General features: G+C 46.7%; 1 protein-coding gene and 1 long non-coding RNA gene across 3 annotated transcripts in view; one reads left to right on the forward strand and one right to left on the reverse strand.

The window, feature by feature from the left end:
- The window catches only part of EMX2 (empty spiracles homeobox 2), a 9,471-nt gene extending 4,670 nt beyond the window's left edge, over positions 1-4,801 (reverse strand). The window contains exons 1-2 of one of the 2 annotated variants that reach the window (XM_074233559.1): positions 3,627-4,792; positions 918-1,102 (exon numbers count right to left, since the gene is read on the reverse strand). In XM_074233559.1, coding sequence (XP_074089660.1) covers positions 918-1,102; positions 3,627-4,020 — 579 coding nt within the window. In that variant the 5' untranslated portion in view covers positions 4,021-4,792. Of the gene's footprint in view, positions 1-917; positions 1,103-3,626 lie in introns of both variants that reach the window. The other variant, XM_074233560.1, reaches the window with a different exon arrangement.
- LOC141521232 (uncharacterized) overlaps positions 4,618-18,929 on the forward strand; it is an 82,688-nt gene continuing 68,376 nt past the window's right edge. The window contains exon 1 of the long non-coding RNA XR_012477871.1: positions 4,618-5,015. This is a non-coding gene — a long non-coding RNA (uncharacterized LOC141521232). The remainder of the gene's footprint in view (positions 5,016-18,929) is intronic.

Below are 18,929 nucleotides of genomic sequence, written 5' to 3' on the forward strand. Positions count from 1 at the left end.
AGTTGAAAACTCATTTGTTAGGCTGCCTCCTGCAAACACAAGCCCTGGTTACCCAGACGAACAAGCCACTAGTCTGTGGCCTGTTCTCCTTTAGCCCCAGTCAGCCACATCCTTCTTATAATTCCTTGCCTTCTTCCTAGCTTTCCAGGGACTGGTAAAGCTAGGCCAATGGGGGGTGGGGGAGAGGGAGGAGGAGGGAAGGAGGAGGGGAACGCGGAGGGAGGAACTCAACACTCTGCCCCAATTACTAGATTTAAAATAAATTAATAGAAAACAAAATCCTCTCTAACCAATCTCTATGGATTCCTAAATTCACTCCGACGCCCCGCAAACCGCGAAAGTCACAAATCTTCCCTAGTGGATCGAAATCAAACGAGGCCTTCACCCCCCGAACCTTAAACGAACACAACAAAAAGTAAACAAACAATCAAAGAGTAGGTAAGAAGGACTCGCCGTGAGGAGAGTCCAGACTGTCCAAACTCCAAGCTGCCTAAATGTGAACATCGGCTCAACTCAAGTCTGGACTTCATTTTCCTTCTCAGAAAAATGAGGCGGCTGAACTAAAAGGATCTCTGAGATTCCACAACCTTCCAAGCCAGACTCAGACTACCTCCCCCGCTACCCAATCAGAATTCCACTGAGATTTCTTGATGTCCCCTCTGGGTGCCGACTCTTTTTTTTTTCCCGGCGACTTTAGAGTAACCTGACTTATTTCAGAGAAACTGGTCTCACTCCGTGGAGTTGAACCATTTGAGACATACTAACCTGGGGCCGGGAGAACAGAGCAGTTCTGCCCTTTCTCTTTTCTGGCCCCCATGGCAGCCTTCCCAATAAAGGCCTCTGCCCCAAGGATTGCCCCAGCAGCACCGATCGACCACCGTATTGGCAACCTATGGCCCTCCAGCATCCTCTCTTACCTGAGTTTCCGTGAGGCTGAGGCTGTGAGCCAGCTGTTTCCTCTCAGCTCCCACCACGTAGTGATTCTTCTCAAAGGCATGTTCCAGTCTCAGTAATTGGGACGGGGAGAAGGCTGTACGGATCCGCTTGGGCTTTCGGGCCAGGGCATTGTGCAAAAGGAAGCTTTCTGGGCTCGTTTCATTTCCTGAGGAGGAGGGAAGAGCAGAGTTTGGATTAGGAACTCAAGTTTCGCCCCCTTAGCCCTCCCTAGGTTTTACTGCCACCAAGCTAGGTTGGGCTTCAAGGAGCCCCCTCAGTCTTTTCCCTAAGTCAGAAAGCCAACTCTTCTCTTTCCTTCCCATCCCACCACTCCCTCTGCCCCTCAAAAATTACAACTAACTGTTTCATTGTAGTAGAGACTTGTGCAAGAATGGAAAATAGAAAGAGGGGGAAAGGGGGACCTGGACCGGCACTCTCAGAGCATTATTGTAATAATCGGGTTATTAGAAGTAAGGATAAATATTGACGGCCCTGAAAGGGGGGAGGAAAGGAAAAGGGGGAAGAATATCTTGTAACTCGAGTCATCTCTTAAAAGTCCAAATAAAACGAAGTGGTTCAAGAAGCCCGCTCCTCTCCTTTCCTCTGTAGCAGTCCGGCCAAAGTGCTCCGGCGGGAAGCAGCCCTCAACCCGGCTCGATCTGACCCAGAGCTGGGACCTGTTAACTTGAAGAACCTGCCCACTCTCTACTTGGGGGGAGGGGATTACACTACCCTGAGTCTCACTCAGCTCTCCACACCTATATCCCCGTCCCCAACTTTCTACAAATCCCTTGGGTTTCGGCCTGGTGTAAAAAAGCTCGGCTCGGCCCCACAGCCCCAAAGCCCGGCTCAGGAGGACAAGGTCTGACCGGTTCAGATTGTCCGAGCTACTGCCGAAGCCTCCTGGGCTCCGAGCGCACTCTGCCCGCCTGCTCGCTCCCTTTGACCTGCCCCATTTATTCCCCCGTTTCTCAACTTGTCAAACGGGCCTAGGGAGAGCAAAAGGCGCTGCGGCCCCAGTCTTTGGGGCTCCCATTCGGCAAGGGATTTAATGATATTTGTCTTGTTGGGGTTTTTTAATTTTTTTTTTCCTGATTTCACTTCGCTCGGGCTGGAAAAGCAAGGAGCTGCGATTTCCATATTTTTCGACGATTGTCTTTTTATTTTTATTACTAGTATTTAAGATAGTGGGGGAAGGAGAAAGAAGAGATAATCTATTGTTGCACTCGGGGAGGAGATTTTAAATTTTAATCTCAGCAGCCTGCTGGGATTATCCTTTCTCCTAGCTGAAATAGCTCTTTCTGTCCCCAGTTGTCAGAGACCAGGAGAAATCATTGTTGTGATCGAAATCATTGTGTTTATTTGGGGAACGTTAATCCGTTTGCAAAGTCTGTCCTCCGGAGGGTCCCTGGTTATTTCGTCAAATAAGGAGGGAAAATCTTAAACTTTACTAAAAGATCCATAGCCAGTAGTGGAGAGAGATCTCAGTAAGACTAGTAAATCCCAGCCCAAAACACACAAAACAAAAAAAAAAAAACTATAAACAAACCCACACTCAGCGATCAAGTTCAGACAGAGTTGGGGCGACCTCGGGTCAGGGTTTTTTAAGGGAAAATATACATGTGGTGGGGGAAGGGGGAGGGTACCCCTTCTTTACCTACAACCGTTAGCAGGGACATTAAGGGTTAATCAACGGCCAGCTGCGTTTTGATCGACTGCCCTCAAAAGTGGCTATTTTCCCTCATCTGATTACTAATTACTCTTGCTCCCTAAACCCTTTTTTGACGGTCGAAGTCTCGCTCTCTCTCTCTTTCCCTCCGGGTGAAAAAAAAATGAGAGTGAGGGGGAAAGAAATTGTGAAAAAACCGAGCAAACAGCCTTCACTAGTTCTTATCTCCAAATGGGTAAATTTCTTTTAATGAAAGAAAAACAATAAACGAATCTAAACCCGCCTTTCTGCCGTGGCTCCGGGGCGCTGTAATTTACGCGGAGACGTTTCCACCCTTATCTGTTACTAGTGCTCTCCCTTCATCCCTAAAAATTCTAAATGAAAAAATGACTTTATCGATGGTGGTTTGGAATCCACTCCCAGAGGAGAAGAGAGGCTCTGGCCAGGGTGGTGGTCAGATTGCGACTGAAGGAGGTGTGGCGTGCAAGGTAAAAACAGTTTTAAGGAAACCGAGGCAAAAGTGGCAAATGCAGTCGGGGTTGGCTGCCTTCTGCAGCCCCAGGGCTGATGCAGCAACGGAAAGTATTGGGGGGTGATGTGGGGTGGAGGAAAAACAATCTGACTCGCAGTTTTTTTTCCTGCATTTACCTTCACACAATGAATACGGGAATTTTCCCCCTCCAGTGCCCCCCCCTTTGAAACCTTCTACAGACTGTGACAACTTCTCTGTTCTTCTCCTTCCCCTAAAAGGGTCAGCTCATTTTGGGGAGAGAAAGGGGCGGTGAAGCAGCTAGAACCTCCAGCTCTCTTTCTGCTTTTACTCAGGGAGCACAAGTTTCCCATTGCAAGACTTCCTAACCCGGGAGCCCGGATCCCAGAAAAGCGGGAGGTATAACATGCCAAGGCCTTTCGGAACGACGCACTCCCAATCCAGCTGCGATGGGGTCGGGCTCTTGAGGAAGCCAGGGGGGGACAGGGGAGCAGAAAAGCCGAGCAGGGACCCAAGCAACGTGGCACGTACCTTGAAATCTGTGGCCCAGATATCGGTACCTGTGGATAAGCCAGGGGTAGAACGTGGATGGGTCTCTCTGCTGCGAGGCGAAGAGGGGGTGGGGCGAGTGCGAGGAGGGCAGGGGGTGTGCAGCCAGGGCGTGCGGCGGCGGTACAGGGTGGACCGGCACGGCGGGATTGGGCGGGTGGGAGACGGCTTCTGCAAACACCAAGTCCGGGTTGGAGTAGACGCCCCTGCCGGCTGCCGTGTGGAAGCCGTTGAGGAAGGGGTTTATGGGGCTGGAGTTGGCATAGCTGAGAGCCGCCGGGCGGATGGGGTCCTCGGAGCGCGAGGCGGGCAGGGGGTTGTCCTTGGCCACCAGCGACTCGATGGTGAAGCAGCGCTTGGGCGCCGGCTGGAACATGCTGCGCCGCGGAGCGAGTCCTGGGGGCTCCCCCGCTCCGGAGCGTCAGCAATGCGCTGGCTCCGACGCCGAGTTTCGGGGAGAAAAAAATGATATTTTTGCTGTGCTGTCGAAAAGAAAACAGAAGAGAAAAGGGGGGAGGGGAGGGAGAGGAGAGGCAACGCAATGGGAAGGAGCCCGAGAATCTTGAACCAGAACGCACCCAAAGATGAGAGAAGAAAAAAAAATCCTTCCAGAAGAGTTTGCAGGCTGGGATGGGGAGGGGTATTTTTTTTTTTGGCGAGGTAGCGTGAGGGACCCAGAGCTGCGGGCAGAGAAAAGAAGGGGGAAAAAGTTTCTCGAGGGAGAAAAAAAAAAGTTTCCTCTCTTCTGCAAAAGGCGGGCAGGGCACCCTAAGTCCAAAGACAATCCATGGATGTACTCGGTTCTTCACAAGTTGTGCAAACGATTTGTTAGTTCATGAGCCTAATTAGTGCGGGGATCACATAAACAGCTTCCTCTGAAGCCTGGTAAATGGCTTGATGATTGGTCGCTATTACTCGCCTTGAGGTGGAAGGGGGGAGACTCTTTAAAGTGCGTCAGAGGGAGGCGAGCGGCTGGGAACCTGGAGGGCTGGATCCGGGCCCGGAGTGGAACGGAGTCGGGGGCTGCCTCAGCTGCTCGCTGCTCCTGGTCTCGTCGGCTCTGTGCCTTCTCCCAGTGCTTTCCGAGGCGGCGGCAGCTGCAGTTTCTGCGCCTTCTCCTCCTCTTCCTCCTTCTCCGTCCCCTCCTCCTCCTCCTCTTCCTTCTTCTTCGTCTCCTCCTCCTCTTCCTCCTCTTCCTCCTCCTCCTCCTCCTCCTTCCCCACCTCCTCCTCTTTCTCCCCCGCCTCCTCCTCCACCTCTACCACCACTCCCTCCGGGGCGCCCAGGTCCCAGCAGAGTCCCCGCCGGGCGCTGCCGCCGCCACCATCCGCAGCTTCCCCTCCCAACCCGAGCCAGCTGCCACGGGGGCAGGTAGGAGAGCACAGATTCCTCCCGCGCGCTCCGCCGCTTCTCATTCCAGACTTGAGCCCGGGGGAGGAGGGAATGGGACGCATGGGGAGGGCTAAAGGGGGCTGGCTTGGGGTGAGGGTAGGGGAAACTATTATATTTCTCCATCCCCCTCCCCCCTCCTGAGGGCAAAACTTCATGTTGTCTCCTAGGCGAAGAGTAAACTCTGAGAGCTGTCCCCTCCCCTTCTCTGCTACCCAGCTTCCTCCTTTCCAAACTTGTATTCCAAAGGGTCTCTGGGACAGAGACAGATCCAGAGACCCTGCCCTGCTAGGCAGTTGGCAAATCGACACCCTGGCACCCTCTTGAAATAGGCCATCGGAGCCTGTTGCTAACTTATCCCTTCTCTAAATCAAGTCACCCATTTCCCCTCCTCCTCGACGGTGATTAGAGCCTCTACCCTCTAAACACCCACCACCACACATAGAAACGCTTCCTTCCAAAGTTCGGGGGCGGAGGGGAGAGATTCTGTACGGTTGAGGGAGATAGAATTTGTGTCTTAGCGGTCATCATTATTATCTTTATTATTGTTGCTGTTACTAAAGTCATTTAGGAAGGCATCTACCACCCTGCCCCACCCTGGATTGTTAATTCCTAAATCTAGGAGAGGACCAGGAGCTGTGTGAGGGAGCTGAATCACAGGCTTCAGTCAGGGACAGGATTAGGAACAGTGAGAGTGAGTTGGATCGCAGGCTCCAGACCTTGTCCGTATTTTCGAGTTCGCCTTTGGTTTTGGGATGATTTTAGGGCTGAGTTCCCTCATCCCCATTGGTTCGCGCCGAGGAATAATTATGATCACATCCCGAGGCTGCTGGCTGCTGCTTACTGTTTATTGGTAGTTAAAGATCTATTATCTATTCATCAGCCGCCTCTTTTTTCCCCTTTTTTCTTTTTTCTTTTCTTTCTTTCCTTCCTTTTTTCTTTTCTTTTCTTTCTTTTTATTTTTTCCCAATTACATTCTTCTAAAGAGGAGTACCAGCAGGTATTTTTCACGTTTACAATTAATGATTAAAAAAAAAATCTGGCGTACTTTAAATCTATTACGCCGAGGCGGTGTAATTTATCTTTAGGTCGCAGAAATGCTTGGGTTCAGTGAATAGGTTGCCGAGGAACCTGGGAGAAAGTAGACCGGGAAGAGGAAACGGGGGGTGGGAATTGAGGGGGGGAGAGACAGAAATAGATGCTTGATATACACATTTTGAGAAGGCGACAACAGAAAAACGCCGCGTCTGGATACACATTTCTTCTGAAAGTGATTATTGGAGGATCTCTTTTTTTTTTTTTTTTTTGCCCAGTGGGGGATGCCATCCCTCACTTGTCCCCCTCCCAACATTTCCCTCCATTCTTTGGTTGTTTGTTTATCGATTTATTTTTGTTAATGTTGTCACGGGGGGGGGGCAGTATTGTCTTTGGAAATCCCTTCAGAAAATTGGACCATACTTAGTAGGAAAAGACCTTTAGGAATCGTCTCCTAGGAATATCACCGCCATAGTGACTGGAGATTTAATGCTAAAAAGTTCTTGCATACCCCACCTCTAACTTGCCATTTCTTTAGCCAGCCCAGATTGGCAAATTGTACATACTCACCCATCTGCACATATATACATACCCTCTCTAGTAGGTAAAAGGCACTTGCCTGGAAATCCTGTAGTTTCTTTTCGGTAAAGTCTCTTTGCCTCCCTCCCACACACATTTTCAGGGTTTCTTTCCTAGCACCAAGCTAGTGGAGCAGGGGTCGTGTCCTGGGTTTCACCCTTTGCCCAGGGCCGCCCCTCCCCCCAAGGGAGTTTAACTGCACCTGGTGGTTTCCTTGAGGGCCTGAGCTGAGCTAACTGAAAAGCTGGGCCCGGCTCCCTGGGATGAGGAATCTAGGGGAAGAAACCACCACCCCGGGTGATGGTGGTGTTAGGGTGTGTGGGTTGAGTCGAGGGAGACTAGAAGACAGATGGCAGGAAAACGGACTCCCCCCAGCCTCTTCTAAAAGGTTGGGAAATCCCCCCATCACTCGCCTCCGATTTACTCCTTGCCTCGACCTTCACCCCATCCGTCCATCCCTTATTAAACAATCATAAAGTTAAGAAATCCTTCAAATACACAAACTTCTTCACTTTGTCTAGGAATAGTAAAGAGATTTAATGGAATCTAGAGTATTCTTGGAGTGTATATGTATGTAGGTGTCTGTATGTGTGTCTGCATATATGTGTGTGTAAGTGTAATGGGGGGAGGAAGGGAAGGAGAGAAACAATGAAAAACGCTGTCCAAGCCCGGATTATAAGAAGTAAATTAATATTCGAAAGAGTTTGTAAGTATTGAGATGATCCTAGCAACCCTGGGGATATAAGTGTACGCTTTCAACACCCGATAGTTTTTCCAATCGAAAAGAAACACGAAACTTGGGCCTATTAGTCGCTGGAAGTAAATCATGTCCAGGGAAGATGAATCCGGAGAGCCAAATCTGGGATCCCTGTAGACTCGAGGAGGAGGAGATTGGGTTGAGGAGGACCGGAGGAAATCTTATTTGAGAAAAACATTTTTCTGTCCGCACCCTATTCAGTTTCACAGCTTGTGTGCTTGCAGTCATCCGATGGTCATCGCCGCCGGCCATAGGTCCCCAGGCTCTGGAGCCGAACTTTGGAAATTTCCAAACCACTGGGGGGGGGGGCGCGAAGAGTGTTTAGCCTGTAACGTCAAACTCAGTGGGTCCCAGCTGATGAGGAAACTCATCTCTGGTCAGAAGCAAAGGGTTTAGATGAATTCAACTCTCAGGGATCTGGAAGCCAGTCTCGGGGGACTATCCCAGGATGCTGGGACCCAAACAGCGTTGGATGTGTTTTTAATTAGTAGCGTGGAGTTAAGTTGAGAAGTGGGAATGATGGGTGTGCAATTAGAAAAGGTATTGCTGAGAGCCAAAGAACTGTAGCATCCCCAGCCTTCTAAAGCGACTGAGAACCGACACTGAAATGCCCTTTCTAAAATTATGACCCCTGTGCTGGAGAAGGCCTCTGATATCCAGTTAGTTGCTCCTGTGGTGGAGCCATTGAGTCCCAGAAAGATGGACCCCCTAAACTTTCCTGGATTGCCCCGTTCTCTAGACTTGAGGCATGGTCATTAGGATTTAGGCTTAAAATAGAATAGTATCGGAGAGAGGCCGATGTTTGTGAGGGAAGCTTCATTTATTCTCCTTGTCTCCAGGCCTATCCCTTAAAAATATCCTAAAAAAAATTTCCCACACCTCTGAGGTCAGCAAGGGTGGTAGTGGAAAGGGAATTGTTGTTTATAAATCACGCCCCCCCACCTTCTTTCCAAAGTGAGTTATTCACCCTGACCAGCCCGATGCAAAACTTTGCTCCAAAGCTGCACAAATTTCCTGGTTTCGCTTTCTTCATATGAGGCTTTGTGAAATCAGTCCCTGAGTGAAACTTCAGTCTGTCTACCAGTCTCTCTCTCTCTCTCTCTCTCTCTCTCTCTCTGTGTGTGTGTGTGTGTGTGTGTGTGTGTATGTAAGAGAGTTGAGCATGTGTGCATTGGAGGAAGGAGAGCAGGAAGAGAGACAATTAGTCTACTAAATACACAATTTAATGCGCTTCTTAGGAGCCCTAAATATCGATAAATAGATTTTCCCTGGTTTTCAGTCCCTTAAACGCGTATTAAGCGGGATAATCTATCTTCTCCTGTACCTCGGAAACACAGGGGACAGGTTCACAAACCCCGCGACACACAAGCGAAGCAAGAAGGTGAGTTACTCCTTAAAGCACAGGGGCTTCTTGGCTCCACCAAGGTGCACAGGATGAGGAGAGTCCCGAGCCCGTAGTCTGGCTGCTTCTCTGCTTCCAAGGCGCTTCAGGGACTTCGAAGGCCAACAGTTGATTGATTTCCCTCCCGAACCTCTTCCGCAGCCCGGCAGACTAACAGGTGGCGACGTGGAAGGCAGGACTCAACTCAGCTCTAAAGCTCTCTTTGGAGATTTCGTCATTCTCCCATTCTCCCCTTTCACCTTACCCAGTCGAATCTGGACCCCAGGATTGTCTCAGGATCGTCTCAGGATCGTCTCAGGATTTAAGGCCTAGACTCCATAATGGCAGGTGAAAGCATATCTCGGGTTCAGGTCCGTGCGTGAGTGCGTGGTGACATGGAAAGGGTGACTGGGTCCAATCAGAGGGAAGCTGTCCTTGAACCAGTGAGGTCAAAGGTGTGCTGAGCGTTCAGAGACTGAAGCCATCAAACAGAATCCAAGCAAAGTCAAAGTCTTCCAATTCTGAGAAATAGAAAGAGACGACGCAAAACTCCTTCCACCCTCAGAAGTGTGCTCGCCGGCGTGCACGCCCTAGATAAATGTAGACATCAGATACCAAACTATCTGATCAAAAACTCAGTTTACACTCAAGAAGCTAATATGAAGATTGTTCGAGGCAAAGTTGAGTCGATCCTAGCTTGAGGCAGTCTTTCCTGGGACCAGAGCTCTAATCCTTGGTTACTCCTTTAGAAACCCTGGAGCAAGTCTACGAAGGCAATGGGAAGAAGGAAGGAAGGAAGGAAGGAAGGAAGGAAGGAAGGAAGGAAGGAAGGAAGGAAGGAAGGAAGGAAGGAAGGAAGGAAGGAAGGATGCTCCCTAGGCTAGGTTTCCGAGATGTCCTCAAGCAAGAGGATTCTCAGAGTGGGATTTCAAGAATGTGATTTTGTTTTTGTTTTTTTCTCTTTTCCTTCCTTTTCTCAGATCTGGGCTCGAAGAAAGCTACTAGCTCTTTCTTGCCCAAAGAATTGTTATCAAGACAATATTCGGTGTGTATGTAAGATGGCGTGATGCAGACACCAAACACCTTGTGACTGATATAGGTGGATACACACACACACACACACACACACACACACACAGACACACAAACATCTATTTACATCAGGATTGATTAGCTGAGGTATATAGAGACTCAAATTCAGGATTCACCTCTATGCTTTACAGTATGCTGATGGCATGCTATAAGTCTGGAATGCGGCTATATTAAAAAATGAAGCCTGCGTTGGCTGAGCAATATCTAGAAATATCCCCAAATTGGGTAAATTAGTCTCCCGTGTATAAAGGTATCAATTGTTTGCATTTCACCAGATTGTTTCCTACATTCTTAGTTTCTCAGCACATATGGAGAGAGACGGTACAAACACGAAACCTGGACGTTTAATTCCTTTTTCTTTGCTTGGTGGCACTGAAATAAATGAATGTTCCCCCACCCCCACCCCGCCCGGCTTCTCTGAGACTTAGGCGGCTCTCAGCAGGAATACTTTACCAGCAGAGGAGTCAGATTGGTGTGTGAGCAGCACCGCCTAGTGGTCCTTCGGGAAGTTTCGATCGACCTGCTTTTCAGAGAGTTCTCAGCCTATTCCGCCACGAAACAGCTGACTTTTATCCTTCCACACAATCCCCCCCGCCCCCTACCCCCCTAGAGTCCAGATGCCCAGAGACTGAACAAGGGTGATTGGGAGAGGAAGGGAGAGAAGGGGAGGTAGCCTTTCCCAAAGACAAAAAAAGATGCACATTTTCCTTACCTTTAACCCGCCGACCCCCACTGCCGCCAAGAGTTCAAATCCCACCCCAGGTAGGTGTGTAGGGACAGATTTCAGGGCGAAATCAATCAGTTCCAGTTTGGTGGATTTTCTGTGATCTTCTACACAAAACTCTGGGAAGTTGGTGTTTCTGCATTATAGACATAAAATCACTTTAAACAAATGATCCTTCTTCCTCCCCCCCCCCCTCCTCTTTTGAGATGGATAACAAAGCTCCCTCCCCGCCGGTCACTTCCCCGCCACGCCGGCCACGCCTCCAAGCCAATGGTTGAAGAACCCGCAAAGACCAGAGGACGGGTCAGGTCCCGGCGCGTAAGCCACTGAGAACGCGCGGAACCTGGCCATCCCGCTTTCTGATCACTAAAGTTCTCCTCTGGCTGAGCTGTTTGGTCCAGCTCTGACCAGGATAAAGCAGGGAGTTAGTATGAGATCGGAGGAGGAAAAAGGGAGCAAGAGCTTGGCGTTTTAGATTCCCTTGTTCTCTCAGCCAGGAACGTCTTCCTTGGAGGGGGAGGGGAAGAGGGCTAGCCAAGGGGTAATTGTTTCTCTTCCCTTTCCTCGCCTGTAATTCTCCCCGTCTTCCGAAGTTCTCTTTTCCCTCAGTTACAAAAGGTGTATGCACCTAATAAGTGGAAATAGAAGCCGCGCGCCTCTTCCTGGAAACCCGCATAGAGTGAACATGTTTAGGGGCGATGGTGGCCCACAAGCATCCTGGGGGGGTGCTGATCAACCAGGTGAAAATATAAGAAAGGTCTGTTCTTTCATTCTCTTCCCGCCTCGAGTGGGCGACATGGTTCTCGAAACTTTGATTCCTTGAACACTGTTCAGTGAAATTCAGCTTTCTGCAAAGACAGGTGAAGACTATTTCCCTCTCCTCAGCCAAATCTTCGAAATGAGGTCATACCTCTTTTTGGTAACCCTCCTCCTTACCCATAGATCTTCTGGGAGTCTCTTCTCGCTTTGATAATCCCAGATATTTTTCCTCCAACAGAAAAATAGCTAGAAATGAATTTCGGATTAATAGTGTATTAGTCCATAGTAGCCCATAGCTGTTGATGCTGCTAACTCATGTGTGACCTAGGATCTTAAACTCCCAACCACCACTCAACCAAGCATACACTCACCTTCCCCTCTCTCAGAACTTTCAAAAGCATAGTGAAACTTGGGTTCTGGCCCAGTCCCTAACTTTCTGGGTTCATTTGCTTTTTAAAACCCATTCATAGAATATTAATTCTGACAGATCTTAAGGGTCATCTAGCTGCCCAACACTTTCCTTTTACGGATGAGGAAGCTTCGGTACAAAGTGCAATGACTTGCCCAAGATGACTCAACTATTAAATGACAGAGAAAGAATTCAGGGTCTCCTGAGACCTTTGACTTCCAAGTCCAGGATAATTTTTCTTCTATGGGTCTCAGACAGACCCCCATCTTTACAATAAGCTGACCCCCCCTTCCTCTCCCTCCACCCCAATCAAGGGCTCCTCACTATCTGGTCCCAACCTATTGGAGATAGGAGACCTACAACAAGATCTTCAAATATGGCTTTGGTTTTATTTATATAATTTGTTGGGAATGGAGATGAGGTTCGAGAAAAGAGAATTCGACTTTTTTTTTTCTTTGCAGTATTTAAACCTGAGTAGTGGTATTCAGTTAATTGTTGCCAAGTCAATTCCTGGACACTAAAACATTCCCTGGCTGAGAGTCTCCTGGGCCCCACTTCACTTTTCTCTTGTTCTCTGTTTCGTTGTTTCTGGGGTATGCTTCAGGAGGGACAAACGAGCTAGCAATCACCGCAGTGGCCAACCACTCTGGAAAGATGATCTGTTTCCTTTCTATGTTCCACCTTTTCATTTGAAACTTCGTATTTTCTGTCCAAAGAACCGGAGGTTACCCCTGTTTTATCCCTAACTTTGCGAAACCTGGCGTGAGTGAGTAATGGTGTAACTCGCATCTCTCTCATTTCTCCCTCCCTTCAGGAGATGAGGCACGAACAGTGCAGTCCAAAAGGCTTGGCCCAGTTGACATTTAGCTTTCTGGCATAGTCCAGATTCTGATCTGAAGCAAAAGCAAGAAGCTTCTTCACATTTTCCCTTTGCGGAATGGGGTTTTGCTCATCTTCTCGGACTCCACTGGTCTTCCCTAGATAACACCTGGATGGAAGGAAAACCTTCGACTTCTTTGACTACTCTTCCATTGCAGTATCTTGCTCTCATCAGAGAGTGCTATAAATTAACATATTGATGGCACTTTTAAAGTGTGCAAAATCCTTTAAGTATATTTCTCTTGAGCTTCACAACAACCCGTTAAGGCAGATAGTGTAGTATTAGGTAGAATTGTTATTGCCATTTTACAGACCAGGAAACTGAGCTATTAAATAATTGACCAGTGTTACAAAGCCAGTACATGACAGAAGCTGCGTTTTAAGCTCAGATCTTCTGATTTCCAATCCAGAGTGTTCTATCTACTATACTGAAACGACCTCCCTAGCTAACACGGACATTTAGGCAACTTTCCCAATATTAATTTAATTCTGTCTTCCCAGCCATCCCTTCTTGAGTTAGTTACTGTTATTCCCATCTTACGGAGGAGAAACTAGGCTTATCGAGGTTAAACGACTTGCTTATTATTACACAGCAAGCAAGAATCAAAGGCAATTCACAATAAGAAACAAAATTTTAAAAGAATCAAGGGAGGAATCTGAACCCAGATCTGTCTCTATTCTAGGTCTCATTCTTTCGCAGCAAAACCAGATTGCTTCTCTAGATAATAATGAATCTCTTCCGACAGAGAAATGTTGGGCTTGTCTGGGACTTATGAAAGAAGGTTGTAACTTTTTCGTAAGTAAAATGTATCTTTTTTCACATCCCTGGTAGTTGGAGGCAGGGAAGACCTGAAGGTGGAGGAGGGGAGACAAGAGACCGAGACAAGAGACTAAGATAGAAAGTGAATGAAAAGATCCTCTCCTATCTCTCCCCCCACGCCAGAGTATGCTCTGATTGGATCAAGTGTAGAGGTTCTACCGAATGGGGTGGGGTGCAAAGGGGAGAGAACGGGGTGAAGTGGGGGGGGCGGGTTGGTAGGGTTGAGAACGCAAGGGAGGGGACGCAACGGCGGAAAGCAGGCGTGATCAGCTGGCTCAGTTGTAAGTTCTCCCGCACTCACAGAACCGGGCTTGGAAGAAGGAACTAGCCAAAAGCCATGGGGATGTGCCCACTGGAAGCGAAGATCTTATCTAGCCGGGGAGGACCCTAAGCGAAAGGGAAACGGCCCGCGTGCAGTCATAACAAACTCAGGCCCCAGTGACTGGGTGTAGCTGGAGGAAAAAAAAAATCTCCCTGCAGTCTATGCCCCCCGCCCCCAACTTGGACAATAGCGTGAATGTCTTTTCTAGGACGCGCGCCCAGTCACCCTCTCCCAATCACACGCAAACACACACAGAAAAAAACCGATCCTTTCCCCGGAGCTTCGGCTGGCTTAGCACAGTTACTTACGATTTACCTCTCCCCCCCCCCCCAACCCAAGGAGCTCCCGCGCACGAACAATAGAAGGAAACAAATTGCTGAGTTTTTAGTAGTTCCCTCTTTCTGTACACACACACACACACACACACACAAATACACACACTCACACAGACACGCACACGCACACGCACAAACACAGACACACAGACACACGTACACGCACACACGATTTTCAGAAGTCTAAGTAAGGTTCTCAGCCCCGACAGTCACTCCAGGGACTGAACAGGATGAGCCGGGGCAGGAGGGCGCTCAACTATACAGAGAAACCAAAGGCTGTGGCAGAAATGCAATATACCCCAGCGGCCCCGACTGGTCTCGGACGCTGCGCCCTGACAGGAGCGGTTCGGAGACCTCCCGGGGCTGGACTGGCAGGAGCTGGGAAGGAGGGAGGGAGGGACTGGAAGGAATCTGAACCCGAATGTATGTGATGTGATGTGATGTGTGTGTGTGTGTGTGTGTGTGTGTGTGTGTGTGTGTGCGCGCGCGCGCGCGCGCGCGGGCGCGGGTGCATATAGCGTTGGGGAAAATCTCTCGCCTGTCTCTACACTCAGCGTAATGACCTCCATATGGCCTTTTGCAGCGGCAGGCTTACTTCCCATCCGGTCCCTTCTCCGGAGACCCGCTGGTATAATCATCTTAAAATAATGGGAACGGGTAGGAGCCCAAACAAGTTGAGGGGGAGGCACTTGGCCCCCATCTATCTCTCGATCTTTAATCCTGGGGTCATACAAGAAGATACTTCATTCTTCCTCCTCTCCCGTCCCCACCCGGCACAGCTGGCAAAAAGAAGGGTGGGGTGGGGATCGGATTCTTTCAAAGTCTTTGGATTCTGTCTCTGGAAAGCTAATCTGAAGGATGGGAGTGCTGTCTGAGTTATTTTCGAGCTCCAACCAAAGCTTGGTAGATTCCCCCCTCCTCCTTACCTTGGATGATCAGTGTACCATTTAAAAGTCTACTGTCCAGGTAATTCTATGTTTCCTTTTGCGTTCAAGCAGTTATCTCCTGGATACTGAATGAAGCGCGTTCGACCAGCGTAGAAAATGTGCCTCTTTTTGTATCCTCAGAACCTCATGTGGTGTCTGGCACATTGTAGGCACTAACTAAATGTATTTTGAATGAATGAATGAATTCCGTCCGTGTGTACGCCATGATGAGTTCGCAAATGGAACAGTGGAGGTAGAGGGGGTTGTGTGCAACCGACCAAAGGGGGCTCGACCCGCATCTCGGAGAAGAGGTGGGAACTGTAGTTTCAAAGAAACATGGGGGTGGGGGGTGCTTACTTCTCTCTCTGATAGCTCCCAAGGAAACGTGGCTGTCAGAGCAGTCCCGGGCGAAGGGCAGGGCAGAAGACAGAAGGTTCAGAATCATCCTATCCCTTACCAGACCTCTCTGCCACTTGGGCCTCTGGGAAATTGTCAGAAGGAAAGGAAAGGAAAGACAGAGAACGACTATCACCCGCAGAGAAGGAACTGGGGGAGGGGGCCAAGGAGATGGACCCTGGGCTGGTCTCCACCCCCTCCCCTCCTCTATCTTTCAGAGCAACAGATTCCGTTGCCTGTCAGCGACTTCAGGGGGTCCTGTTCTAGGTCCTCTGGGGGCACGATTTAGCTTAGCCGAAACAGCAAAGCAAAACTTTAAAAGTTTGGGGAAGCAAAAGTGCCATCCCCGTATGGCTGGAGATTCTCGGCTTCCACGTTAGTTTTTCAATAATAATGAATATTTTACTTCCATGAAATAGTCTTACTTTTTTTAAACTAAATACCCATCCGCAGTATTCTTGAAGAAAACCAAAAATAGGAAGCTGCAAGGAGATAACCGACTGGCTTTTCCCACCCGTCTCCAGGTTTCACTTCTCCAAGATCTGTGTGGCTCTGCTCCCCGAAGTTAGCATCTACCTGAAAATACTTGGAAGGGTCGCCAAGGCGCTCCATATCTGCTGTCTACTAAGAAGTTCTCCCAGTGGTTCAATAGAAATAAATCCACGAACTTAACTCATTTCTTTCCCTTTTTAAGTCTTGGAGAGTATATTGATTTCGTAGATTTACTTTGTTTCTAGATAGTTCTAGAGATCAAAGAGAAATTTCAATCAACCAATATGGAATTTTACGTCTTGGTGACAATACAAATCAACATATGCTGGGACTTTTTCAAACTCTTAACTTTCTAGCTTAACTTTTCTGATGAAATGTCTAACTTATTTTCATAGTGTGTGAAGCGCAAATATACTAAGCAATTATCATTAAGCTACATTACTTGCTAGCACATATTTCATATCAAATATCTTACTGTGCATTTCCACACACACACACACACACACACACACACACACACGCACGCACACACTTGGATTGTTCCTTTGTATTTTCCAGTCTTACTCTACAATGATTTCCTAATCATTAGGTGCCAGTCAGGAACGTTAAAGGACGCTAATACTTTTTTAAAAATGCTCTTAAACAGCCTTGAATTTAAAGATTTGGTTTAGTTTTTAAATTTGATTCTAAATATACCCTTGAAAATGGCATTTAAGTTGTTTTTATATTACTAAGACAGACTACTATTGTCATTGGTAAAATTCAAACTCTCAAATTTTCCACTGAACAACCAGGGGAAAATTATTCACTTGGATCTCATTTACTCTCTTGCTTATTTTTTCTTCTTCCAAGAAAAGTCTGGAGTCTGACTTTTAAATCATGAATTAAATTATATACTTCAATTATTTGGAATAGTCTGTGCCCCCAAAGTGCTGGAGTCATTGGTACTCTGCCCCATTTCCAGTGTGAATACCATATATTTAGTAGCGGCTTCTTTGAAAATTAAAGGAAGTAATCACTATCTTATTTCCCTTCAGATACTCAACTCAGTTCTAGGAAAAAAGAAAACAAAAACTTGCAGTGTTAGTTAAAAGATCTAAATATCTTTTATTCCAAATCATGGAAAAGATTGAGCATAGACTTTAGTTTTACATCATTCCAGCACCTTTGGGATCATTTGGACCACGTATTCTTAACCTCTTTTCCTGTCAGGGACTCCTTTGATAAAGTCTGTGGACTGCAGAAAAATGTTTTAAATGTATAAAATAAAATATATATTATTACAGAGGAAACCAAAGATAAGTTAAACAATTATGTAAATTTTCCCATCCAAGTTTATGTTCTAAAATCAATCCAGAAATCCTTTGGAGTCCATATAAGATCCAGATTAAGGATCCTTGATGGACAGATAGACAGAACAAATCCTGTATGATAAACTCCTTTGAGATGCTCAAAAAGGTGACTTCTCAAATATTATTATGTATACCCAATTTCAGTTCACCAAATCCGCACTAGGGTAGAATGACTACTTATCATAAGAAAGAATATGTACATTCCAGAAATCAATTTTCAAAACAATAACATCTCAAGATTATGGATCAAGGATGGTTTTTCAAAAGAACACAGTTGTTTTCCATCATTCACTTTTACATATTTGGGAGGAACAAGAGGCCTGAAGGGTGGGGGTGGGGACGAGAAGAATAGGGAGAAGTATAGAGGGTAATCAATTAAAAGGAATTTGGGGAGCTCAACATGTGTTTAACTGGATATGCTTAGTAGATTCATACTGGCCTTTCACCCCTGAGTCCTAAATAATAAATAAAAGGGATTTGATGGTCTCCACTCTGCAGTCGCTTAATGTAAATCTGAAAGAAGAGTTCAACAGATTGCACCATTCTGTTCGCCTTTAGCTTTGTGCTCCTTTGGAAGGAAAAAAAGCACACATTTGAAGAAAAAGAAAATTGTCCTGAGCTCAGATTGGTACAAATCAGATGTCTCCAAAGAAAACAAGTTTGTAGTGCTAAATATTAGAATCTAAAGATTAAATGTAATCAGGCAGTCCCAATTTACTATAATGGAAAGAGCCATCAATAATGAAAACCTTAAAGAAAATAAATTCCTAATTTCTAGACAGTTACATATAATCACCTTTTTTGAAAGGAAGGGGATTCCTAGGAGACGTGATTTTTTTTTTAAGTAGGTAAAGTTGGCTAAGATAGGACAGCATAGGAAATTTCTCAGTTGATCTTAGTTTAATAGCCTAAACAAACAGGAATTGAAAGAGAAGCTTTCACTTCATATTCTTTACCTTGAAAAACAAAACACAGAAACTATGTAGAATGTGTAAGAACTCAGCAGAGATGGTGCTTGGGGCTGGCTGTTTATTTTTAAAGGCAACATCCATATAAGACTATTTGGAATGAATGCTGATCAAAGCTGGGAACCTTAACTTAGCTTAATCAAGTTTCCAAATTCCTCTCAACTCTAAGTAGCATCAAGGAAAGTCTAAAAAAATGTTTTGTTTTGGGTGAAATGGAGCTGATAAGATTTCAAGTTTGCTGCATTCACAATTTGTAGAGGTTTATTACCATTGTCACTGGGCTCTCTGACACAATTATCTCTACTATATTCCAACTTGTTTTTGTTTCATTTCACAGAAACCAAGAATCACATTATCTTAGAGCTGAAAAAGGATCTCAAAAGTAACCTAGTCCAAACTCATTTGTAAAATGAGGAAACTGAGGCTCAGTGAAGGGGAATGACTAATCCACATTACTTTTGTTATAAATAGAGCAACAAAAGAAATGAATCAACCAATTAATAACATCCATTGAATTGCAGTAATCTTAAAAACTTCATTTGACAAAGCCAAAACATCCTAATTAGAAGTGAAAAATGTTGCCACTAGTACAGATGTGTTTGGGAACATCCAGGTGATTGACTGAATTTTTCATTTTCATCCAGATGTTTTGTCATATTTGATATAACCA

This window comes from Macrotis lagotis, chromosome 4 (genome assembly GCF_037893015.1).
Source record: "Macrotis lagotis isolate mMagLag1 chromosome 4, bilby.v1.9.chrom.fasta, whole genome shotgun sequence".
In the NCBI taxonomy this organism is placed as follows: Eukaryota; Metazoa; Chordata; class Mammalia; order Peramelemorphia; family Peramelidae; genus Macrotis; species Macrotis lagotis.